We start from the raw sequence: 12,677 nt of genomic DNA, 5'->3' as shown, positions 1-12,677 counted from the left end.
GCCTCCTAAAGAAAACGTGTGAATAAAATTACGAAAGAATCAAGATCAGCTCAGTGTGGCTTCTATCAGAATATTAAAATGTCACTATAGAATAAGGACACAGAGGGTATAGGTGTGCGAAATGTCTCGCAACAAAGCAGCCCTCCGTGCTTTAAGTTATAATATAAAATTAATTTCAAATAATGTTAAAAGGCTGTAGAGATTTACTATTAGTTCGAGGATGGAATAGTTGAAAACAGCTGAGGAATGCTAGTTTCTGGTAAACTGAATTTGAATAAATGATGTGCCCTCAGCTCACAATGCTTTGTTCACTGAGTCCAGCACCCCCCTCCCTGCACTGTTCCGCCGCCTCACATCCCCTCCACACACCAGAGATGTCCCTGTCCTTTACTCATTTTTGCATGTGTTTACCTTATCTGCCTCTTGGCTAACTGCCAGAGCACAAGATATTTCCGCAGCCCCTCCTCCGTACACAACGCGATTATCACGGATGAGGTTCCGGATGACACACAGAGCATCATGAAGGGACCGTTTTGCTTCCTCGATGATCTAGGGAAAACAGTTTCGCCTAAATTAACGTGATCAGGATCTATTCACTTTAGAGCCAAATACCTGGCAACTCTTTAAAAACAGGCAGAGAGGCCATGCCATACATTTAGTCTTTGTCATTCTAAGACACATGATCAAGCAAAGGAGTAAAATACTCACAAAAACCCCCAAGATGATTCGCATTTATCACGATGTGCTAAAAATTCATTCTCAACAGAGATTGTCAATGGTTTTTACTTGGGCTCCCTGTTTCTGCCTAATGGACAGCACGGATGTGCTTTGTGAAAATGACAATTTAACATGATGTTCAGTAATCACAATCTATACCATGACACATCATTTCTTTGATGCCACACTATGTACCAAATCAGAAAAAATGTAGGACCAATGACAAAGTTCTCACCATCTTATTTCCTCCTCTAATGAAAATGGTTACAGCTCTGGAGTTCTTACACTGCTCGATGACCAACATTTTGTCTTTAGTTGTCCCAAATGAGATTTCCTTTACAAGACCGGCAAAGCCCAGCTTCTCAGCTGTGAGCTCTGAGAACCGCGGCACGATCCGCCCTCCCGTTGCGATGGCAATCAGCTAATTGGGGTATTAAGGGGGAAGGACAAAGACAGTATTGGTGAACAGTTAACTTTCAAAATTGGACCACACGAGCTCAATTTGATCTAGGTCTACCCTGTTCACTAGAATTGCTAACCCCCTCTGGCCAAACTTTTCCAGTTCAACCCAAAGAGCCTTGTTAAAAAACAAGGTTCTAAAGAGCGAGATACCTCGGTCTGGCTGCCTGGCTCTATCACCCCGTATCTGTCTCCTAACCTCACGACCTTGTCTCCCCTCTGTGCAGCTCTCCCTCTCTCTGGGAACCTAGCGTGCACATTCCCCGCACTGGGCTGCAGTGAGGACCAGTAAGACAGTGTACACCTGGGACTGCTGTTAGTATCTGGCTGACACAGAAGGGAATGAGACCAGGTCTTCCTGCCTCAGAGTCAATAACAGGGCAGGGCCAAGAGCCATGACATATGGAAAGCATTTCAAAATGCCAGGAAACACCAGAAATACCTGGCACTGTTATTCAAATAATAAAAAAAAAGATTCCAGTGCTTTCCTCTTTCCCAGCTCATCCTCCTCTAATCTAACGGAGCCTTGGCATGGTGTGGTTATTTAAGGCAAGTGCTATGAAAGCACCCCTTACATGCACTATAAGCTCAACCCCTATGTCCAGAAAAGTCTCTTCACATGGAGCTTCCTACCTCAATTTCAGGTCCTCCTACCCAACGAACTGCAGGCAAGTTATTCTGAAGAAGTAAATGATTCGCCTCATCATCAAAGCCCCACTGACAAATTGCTAGGTTAGCACCAGTTTCTTTGATCTGGGAAAAGAAATGCCACAATCATGTTAATACAAAGTAGGTTATTTATTCTTTGTTGTAACATTTGAAAAAAGGGGAGATGCACAGTTGGGTGTGTAAGGTGGGTGCACTGAAATAAAAAAAGCACAAAAAAGGGAAGCAAATATTCGAGTGTCTACTTTCCTGTCAGTTCCAAATTCTAAACAATGGGCATGTGTCAATGGGGATCAACTTACTTTTTAAACTATATTCTAAAAACCACAACGAGTAATTTATGCTGAACCCCGCTCTTACACACAGTGCAGCAAAACAAATAGACGTGTTAACAAAGCTAATACCCCCTCCCCACTCCAGGGATGAAAAGGCTAAAAGCTCTGCCCCGTCACAAATACTTATGATGTGGTTTCATCTGTGTGTCTTAAACAAAAACAGTATTATGACACATTTCTCTGCAACTTGCTTGTCTCACTTGAGTGGACAATCCTTAGTGGATCAACAGACACACCCTGGCTTAGGGGCCCACAGAGGCAATCTTGCTTCTAGTAAGAAGCATCCCCCATTGCCACTTGCAAATAAATGGTTCACGTTTCCCAATCAGAAGGTAATGATCAGAGCTGATCACTGACCCCCGCCTCCCCGTGACCACCTTGGGATTGCTGCACCACACCCAACTCCTGTTTCCCTGTCTCCACCCAAGCCTCCCAGATCACGCACCACTATCTGGCTGTACCTCCCTTCCTTCCCTGACCTTCCGGAGCAGTCCATTAACAGCAGACTCCTCATGCAATGTTTCCATCACATTCTTACTGTGAACAAATTCTGGCTGTCCCCCGACAACCAATCTGCCCATGCATTTCTCCTCTAATGGTGGCTATTCTTCCTCTCTCGTGCTCACAAGAGAAGGGTCCTTCTTGCTCCTCATGGTCGCCTACAATGCTCCTCTCTCGGTCCCTTGCTCTCATTCTTTGAAATTTCAGCACCTAGTCCTGTCACTATTCCTTTTTCATTCTTAGCAACCTGCACATCACCAAACATGGTCCATCCAATACCCTTGGCCTCTCAAGTTTACCTTTTTTCCTCTAGCACACCTCCCCAGCATTCCCATGATGCTGGCCCAACATCCCAGACAAGGGGCTTCTATTTACAAACTTCTGCCAGCACACCCCACCCCCTCAGGCTGGCTTTTTCTTGCACAAACTAACCATGCTCCTGCCTCCGGGGCTACCCCATCTCTCCTCAGCCTGGAATGCTCCTCACCCAGAGAGGCTGCCCTCTCACTCAACACAGCTCTCTTCTCTACATAGGCCATCTCTGACCAGTGTCCACGGCAGAGCCTTGCCCACCTCTTCCTAGTTCTGTGCCTCAAGGGCAAAAGTTTGGCTTTGTTCACTCTGCTGTGCTGCTAGGACCTGGTATGTGGTAGGCACAAAGGTATGTGTCATGAAGAAATGAATTCAATTACTTTCCTAACAACAGACCAGACATTAAAATAGCTTCTAGTCTGTCTGCTAAAATAAATAATGCTCTACGCAATATCCATGTTCATGGAAGCTTGAGTACCGGTGCTTTAAACTTCCAAGGACAGGGTCCCAAAAGAGGAACTGCTACATCAGAGAGCACGCACACTTACATGAAGGTATTTATAAGATCATACTCTTGACTTATTTGAGTGAAGAACTGGGATTGCTATGAGTATATTCTGGTTTAATTCCAGTTACTGAATAACTCTTGTCTACAAGTTATATTCAGAGATCATTTCTGTGCCATTTGATTTTTTTCCTGTGTATGTTTATTCCTTTTATAATTTAAAACTGAAGGACTATACTGTTAATATGTTATTTGTAGCCACATAAAATATCAAGATTATAATACAGTCACACTTATTTATTACTTACACCTAACTGCTTTGGGAATTTAAATTTCTAAGGGCTATGGTAAGACCTACTTGTTGAATCATCTCTTCAAACTTCTCCTTTTCGTATTTCTGAAGGGCTTTATAATCTTCTACAGAGGTCACATCCAGCTTATGCTTCGTTTTTGGTTTAGGTGGTTCAAATGGACACGTGAGAATTGCAATCTTAGCATCTTCCACTTTCTACGTGGAAAAACAAAGACATTTTAATTGGTGGAATTGAGAGATAAAAACAGTGTGAAGCCGTGAAAGGCAATGGCTTACTTTTGGCATCTGTGGGTGACTGAAATCCTTATCCACAATCACACCCTTAATAAGCTTCGTGTCCTCCAGCCTCCCGCCCACTTTGCCTTCTACTTTGATGAGCTCAAAGTCTACATCTCTCCGCTTCATGTCCGCCACAGTGAGGACAGCATTCACAGCAATCTCGGCCATTTGTCGGTGACAGCTGTTGACCCTGATGAAAACACCCCAAAACAAAGTTTCACATTCATTTCACAATTACCGCAACCAAAGCAGACCATGTGAGATGTATTATACAATGTTCAGAGTCCTCCAGAAAGAAATGCCATCACTGTCTTTCAATAGTTTAGAGCAGGGATCCTTAACCTGTGAACCCAAAGAAGACCATAAACCTAGATGGGGGAAAATTATATCTTTATTTTCACTAACTCTAACTGAAATTTACTATTTTCTTCTATTATGAATGGATATAAGAAACACTGCAGTACGGCAAGAACTAAGATTTTTTTAAAGCTCGCATTACTTTTTAAGAATACTATTACTATTTTACAAGTTCAGAATAAAATGGGAAAGATAATCACCCAGGAAAAGTAGACTTTATCTCAACGAAGTCAAGCATTTAATGGGAAATGAAAGGACTGGACGGGGCATGCTACCTTTGCAAGAATTCCCACCACATCAGTTACAGATGGGGGTTGTTACTTTTTTGGGAAGCTTTGAAATATCTGAACAGACTTCTCAATAAATTTACTTTTGAGTCAACAAAAACCACAAGGGAAACCTAGCACTTGAAATAGAGTGTCTGAAATCTGAAGTCGTCTAGGAAAGAGAACCATGAAACTAAAAATGTTGTAAGGATCCTAAAGTAGATGACTTACATTTTGCTTTATGTTGAATATATCTGGCTATTTTCAATTGATTTGAACATTTTTTTGTAGTAAAGACCAATACCTATTTAGGTTTTATAAAAACCTACAAATAGAACAGGGCCAATTTATAAAGCAACAATAAAATAAAACTTGTGCATTTCAAGTAACGGTAATGTCTTCCTTTCATGAGAAAACAGTGCTATACTTGTGACGGAGGCCACCTCTCGGGTAGCCACCCTTATCTAGGAGGTAGTCTCAGCTAAGACCTGTAACCAGAGGACAGCCGGCATCACTGCAGGCTTCTGCTCTAACACAGGCTGCTGTGGACATCTTCCACCCAGGGGAAAAGGCAACACAGACAGATAATTTTGCTGCATTTTCCCTGACTACTCTGAGTTGAGACCACTCCTTCCTTTTTGCCATAACCACCACAGGCACACAAATGAAAAATGAAAACATCTCTCTCACTGATAGCAATTTAAAAAAATAGTGTGATAAAGCACCTTACACTGGATTTTTATGCTACATTATAGCAACAGATCGTAAGTCTCCATCATTGTTCAAAACGAGTTCATCCCTGGGCCGAGGCTGCTTAGTCTCTAGGGGGCAAGAACTGCATCATAGCTCACTGCAGCTTCCAATTCCCAGGCTCAAGCCATCCTCCTGTTTCAGCCTCCCGAGTAGCTGGGACTACAGGCGACTGCCACCATGCCTGGCCAATTTTTGCAGAGATGGGATCTTGCTCAGGCTGCTCTCAAACCCCTGGCTTCAAGTGATCCCCCCACCTCAGCCTCCCAGAGTGCTAGGATTACAGGCGTGAGACACCATGCCCAGCCTCTAATTGGTTTTTTACCCCGGCGGTTCTTGTTAATTTAAATTACTTTTTTATCTTACAAATATTGTCAAGGGCATTTAACACCTGAACTTAGAAATTCAGCTCCCAACTAAAATACAAGATGCATGTGTCTACATTTACATTAAAAACAAAGCAAAACCCAAATAACAGAAACTCATCAGATCAGTATGAAACCAGCAGTGGTCATTTTGTGTTGCCTTTAGGAACAGGCAAACAAACCGTGCCTCATCCACGAACACTTAATTGTGTCTTCTACCAAAACGTACACTTTGGAGCCCAGCGTGGTTTTTGCAGTCTGAATCAGGGGTTCAGTGTCCTTTATGTCAACAAGGACACTATCGCTGATCTTGTCCAGGTGCTCAATAGCAATGCGGGCGGCCTGCTCATAGCCGTCGGCTATTCTGATCGGGTGAATGCCTCGGTCTAGCAACTGCTCGGCTTCTTCTAACAAGGCACCAGCCAGGACTGCAAACAAGCCAGCAGAGAATCAGTTTAGGCAAATGTCAAAACTTTACTTTCAGTATAATCAATACAAATTGGATGCTACTCTGGAAATGAGAAGGTTCCAGAATTAAGCTGGAAGTAATCTTAGACATGGAGGCCATCTTTCAAGATGGAGCCTCTTGTTTTCATTTTAGCAGAGGTCTAAGATACTTCCCTTTATAGATGAACATTTGACTCTCAGTGATGTGAAGAATGTAGCTAAAAATAAAATGTAAAAAGAACATTTTTGTAAGTGGAAAAAAAACTATGGTTTTCCTGGTCCAGGGAATTCTACTGAGTGAAATTCACCTTCGTGATAGAGATCATTTCAAAATCTGTTTTATTATTTACCCTCACCCATCTTCCCTTTCCCCATTTTATTGCCACAAAGATGAGTATTATTTTGTTTTAAATCTGTGGCTCTCCAAGCACACCAAGAACAATGTTTGGTATACAATCATATCCAAAAAATGTCTGTTGAATAAAAGAACTGAAATTCATCTGCAGAAAAGGTAACCCTAAAGATTTTTTTTATCTGTTCAGTCTTCCCTAGCTTTTAATCTTAAACATTTCAAACCTTCAGGAAAAAAAGTGCAATAGTAAAATGAACACTAGTTTACTTATGAACATTTTGCCATGTTTTCTCTACACACGCATACTCCTTTTCTGTTCAGCTATTTGCGAATTATTTGTAGAAATCATGACCTGTCACTCCCAAATATCTACATACATACAGCATATAGCTGAGAACAAGGGCATTCTCTCACATATCTGCAATGTCATTATCATACTCAGGAAACTCAACATTGATACAATACCATTTTGTAATACATAATCAAATCCTTCCACTTGTCCCAAACGTCCTTTATAGTTTAAAAACCACACAAAACCAAGTCAGCATACAAGTAATTATTACACTGTGTCACTTCTCATTGCCTAATTATCCCCGGTCCCTTTTCTGTTCTTTTGTGACACTGTCAATTTTGAAAAGTCTGGGCCACTTGTCTTGTAGCATGTTCTTCAACTCTGATTTGTCTGCTTTTCATGCTGACTCTGAGTCAACATTCTTGTAGGCATGTTAGCTCTGTGATTTTAAATAACACTTCTTAAATGAGACAGGATATTTTGCCTTTTCTTACCAACCACTCCTGTGGTTCCATCTCCAATTTCATCATCCTGTGATTTGGACAGTTCAACCATCAGCTTGGCAATCTGATGATCGACATCCATCATGCTTAAAATGGTGGCACCATCGTTAGTTACAGTCACATCACCATCCTTGTCCACCATCATCTTATCAAGTCCTAAAAAGACAACAAAGTTCAGAAAGCTTTTGGGCAAAAAAATTGGCAACCAATACCAAGAACTATAAAAAAGGTTAGATCTCTTGATCTAGCACTTAATCTACGCAACTAATTATAAATAAATAATTCAATACAGAAAAGGATGCCTGCATGAAGACATTTTTAAATTGGCTAATATAAATGGCAAAAATAAATCTATGAAGCATCACTAAATGAAGCATCACTCAAAACATTGCAGCTATGATTTGGAAAATGCTAATGAAATGACATTACATGGGAAAAAAGGTATGACCTAAAATGATACACATTATTATGATTATAACCATGTTTAAGAAGTCTGGAACCCACCAAAAAATTCTGGCTGTGTTAGGGTATAACGATGCAACCCCTACCATTCCCTACCTTTCTATAGAGAGGTTATATTGACTATTTTATGTTTTAAAACTTGTTAAAAATACAGAATGTTGGACTCTTACCATTTGGTCCAAGTGATGTTCTCATTGTATTTGCTACAGCCTTTGCTGCCATTATATGAGACTAATGAAACAGAAAAAGCAAATATTCAGTTATATACATAATTTCAATAGCATATAATGATTACAAAAATTCACTTTTGACTTAGTTTCTATTCTCTAGAAGCTTCTACATTTAAGAGGCTATAGACAAGTCTAAATCTAAGTATGATAAAAAAAATTTTTTTTTAAATTTCAGAATGTTATGGGGGTATAAATGCTTTGGTCACATAAATTGCCTTTGCATTCCTAGAGTTGAAGCTACAAGCATGCCCATCCCCCAGACAGCGTGCACTGCATCCATTAGGTCTGAATTTACCCATTCCCTCCTCCCCTCTCCTACCAGTATGATAACATTTACAACTACTAGCTTTAACAGGCCATTTTTACAAGAAAGAAACAGAACTTAGTGATTTGTGTTATCTCATTTAGCCCTCAAAACATCAATGAGGCGGGTTCTTTTACCAGCCCATTTCACAGCTGAATACATGGACAGTCTGACCTGACAGGCCTTGTAAGACCACTTTGCAATAGTTCTCCCTGGGTATCCATGGGCAATTGGTTCCAGGAACCCCTGAGGATACCAAATCGGCAGATGCTCAAGTCTCTTGCATTCAGCCCTCTATACCTACGGGCTCTGCTTCCACAGATATGGAGGGGACCATATTAACTTCATGTGAAGGGTCCAACAGTAAACACGCAGCACCTTTAACAGTCACACTGTGGTGCAGAAATATATTCCTCCCATACATGGAACAACCACCCTTGCCTGTCAAAAGTTTTTACGAAAGATCATTTTTCAAAGAAGGGAAGTTCTGAAAAGTAGCTAAGAATTTAGTAGTAGTGATTCTGTGCGGGCACATAATCAGGTAGACTGCTGTTTTACCTGTTTGTTCTCTTGCCCTAAAAAGCTTCCTCCAACTCACCTGAAACCCCAATAATGATATCTACAGATCAAAATGAGCAACTGGCCCCTAAAGGAAGGTAAGTAGCTATCAGAGATATTAGAATGAATAAGCTACCTGGTATTTTTTCTTTCCACATCTAGCTACTAACCTGACTGACAGATAAAATTTTTTTTTTTTAAGGAGGAAGTAAGCAACAGAAAGGAAAGGAAGTAGGGAATCTGGCAAATAGGAGAGATGCTGAAATATAATTTGCGCTGCTGCTCAGGAAAATGGAAGAAAGTTTTCTTCCGTCTCCTTCTCCTGCTGGTTCTACATATCTCCAGCCAGAAAAGTCTAAACATCAAGGCACCATGGTTCAGTCATATTATGGACTAAACAGAATTTTGTTGGCTGGCCTGTGAACTTAAGGCTGTTTTGTTTTGGGTTAAACACTTTTAGAATATAACTCCCTCCTAAGCCAAGTGATGCCTGCATTAAAAACAAAACAAAACAAAAAAACCCTGTAGAGACAGGGTCTCACTATGTTGCCAAGGCTGGTCTCGAGTGATCTTTACAGGTGTGAGCCACTCTGCCTGGCCCTGCCTCCATTTGTAAGGCAAAATATGTCCTGGCTTCTGACATTTCTTTTACTATTGCCTTCTATTTTTTATAGATTTTGGTTTCACCTCTTTAAGTTAACTGCAAGTTCTATGAGGGCGGTGACCAAGTAAGTATCCCGAAACCACTAAGCCTCAATACTCAAAGCATGCACACCCAGAGCGAGATCTAGATACCCATGTTACCATCCATACCCTTGGCTCTTGATTTCTACATTCTAGGAAAATAAACCCAGCAACATTTGGACAGGTTAATTTGCAGAGAAGTTTTTGGAACTCGGGGGATGTCAGTTACAGCAAACAATCTTCCTAGTAGAACACCCTGCCTCACCGCCCCCTTAAATTCAGGCCAATGGTATCAAAACACGAAAGGTAACCAAAGTACTGATGCACAGAGGCCCTCCACCCATCTAAATCTGACCCAACTTTCAAACCAGTGCTAATGCACCTGTTCGGTGAAGACATCTGTGGTTCCCCCATCTGGCAGTTTACAAAATACGCAAAGTTCATTAGGTCTGTGAGAATACTGGTAATCTCAAAATACACTTTGATGACAGGTCTGTATAATGGAATTCTTAAAAGATAATAATCACAGGGAAGTGGTTCTTAACTGGGACAATTTTGTCCCCCATGAGACACCTGATAATGTCTGGTGACATACTTGGTTGCCACAACTGAGAAGAGTGGTGCTACTGGCACGCGGCGGGCAGAGGCCAAGGATGCTGCTAAGCATCCTAAACAGGACAGGCCCCCACAATGATGTGGCCCCAAACGTCAGTAATGCCAAGGCTGAGAATGTTGCTATAGAGCATTGGCTTAGCCTCGGAGGTGGGCTTGAATCCTGGCCCTGCTCTTCAGCAAGTGTGTGACCTCAGGCAATTTCTCAAATGCTCTGGGCCCAAGTTTCCAGTTCTGTAAAATAACACCTATCTCAAGAGTGAAGGTTACAGGCACATAGGCAGAAGAAAATGGCTGATGCAAAATAATCTGTAGCTTTAATTACGTTGTTGTATTTGGTGTGTGTACTGGATGTTACTTTCTCTGCAGGCCCCATGAAGTGAAAATTAGAGTTGAACATGTGATACAAGGACCTTGAAACTTTTTTCCTAGAAAGGAAACCAATACTGAGTACCCACCATAGATTAAGCACCGTGTGGCCACTCCGAAGTTCCTCCATTTAGTACCTGTCAATCCCCACCTGGACAGGGGTCTACCACTTCCACTGGGAAACGGGGTTCAGAGGCCGCACACAAGTTACAACTTGTCCTAAGTCAGTCTGTGGAAGAACTGTATTACGTCTAAGTTTGTATAAGTAAAACCCCAAAACACTAAGTGAACACGGTCACCTCAGACCCGGTGGCATGTCTATACAGCAGACTCTATGGATTCACTTTATAACAAACCAGGCCCTCTCAAAGCGTCCCTTCCTCTGCATTTTCTGCCAACACCCCTTCCGTTCTTATCGGGATCCCTGCTCTGCTTTCTCTGACTCCTTCGGTTTTCCTCATTCCCTTTAGTCCACTTCAATCGGGGCTTCCTAAGGTGTAGCTCTACTAAAAACTCCGCTCAAACCCTCTTAATGGCTCCCGTCCCCACGGCGTAAGGTCTTGATTCCCAGGCGTAGCAGTCAAGAGCTCCCACCTGCGGGGAGTATTCTCGCTTCACGTAGACTGCGCTTCGTTAAAACCGGATCGCTCTTCCACGCTACAACGAGCCCGGCGTTTTCCTGCCCAAGTATTTACTCTCACCGCTTCCTCTCCCTGCAATGCCAACTCCCTCATTCCCAGCCTCAGCCCAACCCCGAGCAAATGCCGTCCTCTACCAAATGTGTGCGGGGCGCCCTTCCCTCTTAGTGGCACCCCTCTCCGTAACTGGTCATTCCGACCACACGCCGCCTAGTAAGTATTGCGGCGGTGTGCGCCCATTTCCCATTCTTATGACTGTCTTTCCTTCCTTAAGGGTATCTGTTCACTCTTACAACACCGCATCCAGGGACGGCCACTCAGAAATGAAATGCTTTTGCAAATGACCAACGTCTACGAGTGACAAAGAAAACGAAAGGGCTGCTGCGCGTACACAAGCTGAGGGTCCAGAAGGTAAGCCGGCAGGTGGCCCCGAGTACCTCCCCTGCACCTTCGGGTGAAAAGCCCGCAGGGTACGCGGCCACTGCTGGGCTGGAAGCGTCGGGCCGGCCGACCCGAAGCTGCCCCACCCAACTCCGAAGGGCGCCTGCGGCCCACCCGACCCCGCGTTCGGACAAAGGCCCGTACGCCAGCCTCTCCAGACCTCAGAGAGCGGGGTGCGTGACTGGAGACCAGAGGGGCTCCTTCGGAGGAGGATATTCTCGACCTTTCTGGGGCGCACATGGCAGAACCGCTCCAGAGCTTGCGCAGGCGCAGAGCCACTGACTGACTCCGCCGCTTTCCCTCATCCCACCGCGAGTGTGTCCCGGTCCCGTTACCTTGAGAGCTTCAAGTCCCATAAGACGAGACTTGCGGTCCTGATCCTTGATGATGAGGAAAGGGCGCCCATATTCATCGAAGGCGAGAGTCCCCACGGACGCCATCGTGCAGCAGCAGGAATTACTTCCCCGCAACCGGCGGAGACCACTCCGGAACCGACGACGCACCTTCCTCTCGCGAGAGGGCGCAACAGCTCGCGTATGCGCAGTACACGCGATGCGCGACTTATGTTTCATCTGAGACTAATTTCACGCCAGACAGTACCTTCTGGAATCAGCGGCCTTTGGAAACTTCTACCATTCAAGAAGCTGGGGGGGGGAATTTGAAAAAATGACGAGAAATTTTAGAATCCACAAGTGAAGAACAGATTGAGTTTAGTCATTTCTTAAAACTTTACAATTGAGAGTTTCTGAACAGCTGATCCGAACGAGACTTACAGCATTATTTTCTCCCTTCTTCCCACCCCCAGCTCTGAGAAGATGGTGGAATCCACTTCCTTTAAAAAAAAAAAAAAAAAAAAAAAAAAAAAGGCAGGAAATCTCGCGATGGAGGGAGTAGGAGGTGAGGCCCGGCGGCATGGCGGGCTGTTTCGGGCGTGGGGAAGGACGTGGGCGTGACATGGGG

At 43.4% G+C, this 12,677-nt stretch overlaps 1 protein-coding gene across 1 annotated transcript in view; it reads right to left on the bottom strand.

Annotated features, from left to right (window-relative positions):
- The window catches only part of CCT5 (chaperonin containing TCP1, subunit 5 (epsilon)), a 14,315-nt gene extending 1,975 nt beyond the window's left edge, over positions 1–12,340 (bottom strand). The window contains exons 1-9 of the mRNA XM_012650005.1: positions 12,053–12,340; positions 8,052–8,112; positions 7,411–7,575; positions 6,055–6,253; positions 4,085–4,277; positions 3,854–4,003; positions 1,810–1,929; positions 953–1,138; positions 391–549 (exon numbers count right to left, since the gene is read on the bottom strand). Of these exons, the coding sequence (XP_012505459.1) occupies positions 391–549; positions 953–1,138; positions 1,810–1,929; positions 3,854–4,003; positions 4,085–4,277; positions 6,055–6,253; positions 7,411–7,575; positions 8,052–8,112; positions 12,053–12,289 (1,470 nt within the window). The 5' untranslated portion in view covers positions 12,290–12,340. The remainder of the gene's footprint in view (positions 1–390; positions 550–952; positions 1,139–1,809; positions 1,930–3,853; positions 4,004–4,084; positions 4,278–6,054; positions 6,254–7,410; positions 7,576–8,051; positions 8,113–12,052) is intronic.
- Positions 12,341–12,677: the final 337 nt, after the last annotated feature.

Source organism: Propithecus coquereli, unplaced genomic scaffold (assembly GCF_000956105.1).
Source record: "Propithecus coquereli isolate 6110/MARCELLA unplaced genomic scaffold, Pcoq_1.0 Scaffold309, whole genome shotgun sequence".
In the NCBI taxonomy this organism is placed as follows: Eukaryota; Metazoa; Chordata; class Mammalia; order Primates; family Indriidae; genus Propithecus; species Propithecus coquereli.
Note: the sequence above shows the minus strand (reverse complement) of the source record. Positions and strands in the feature narration are given on the sequence as shown.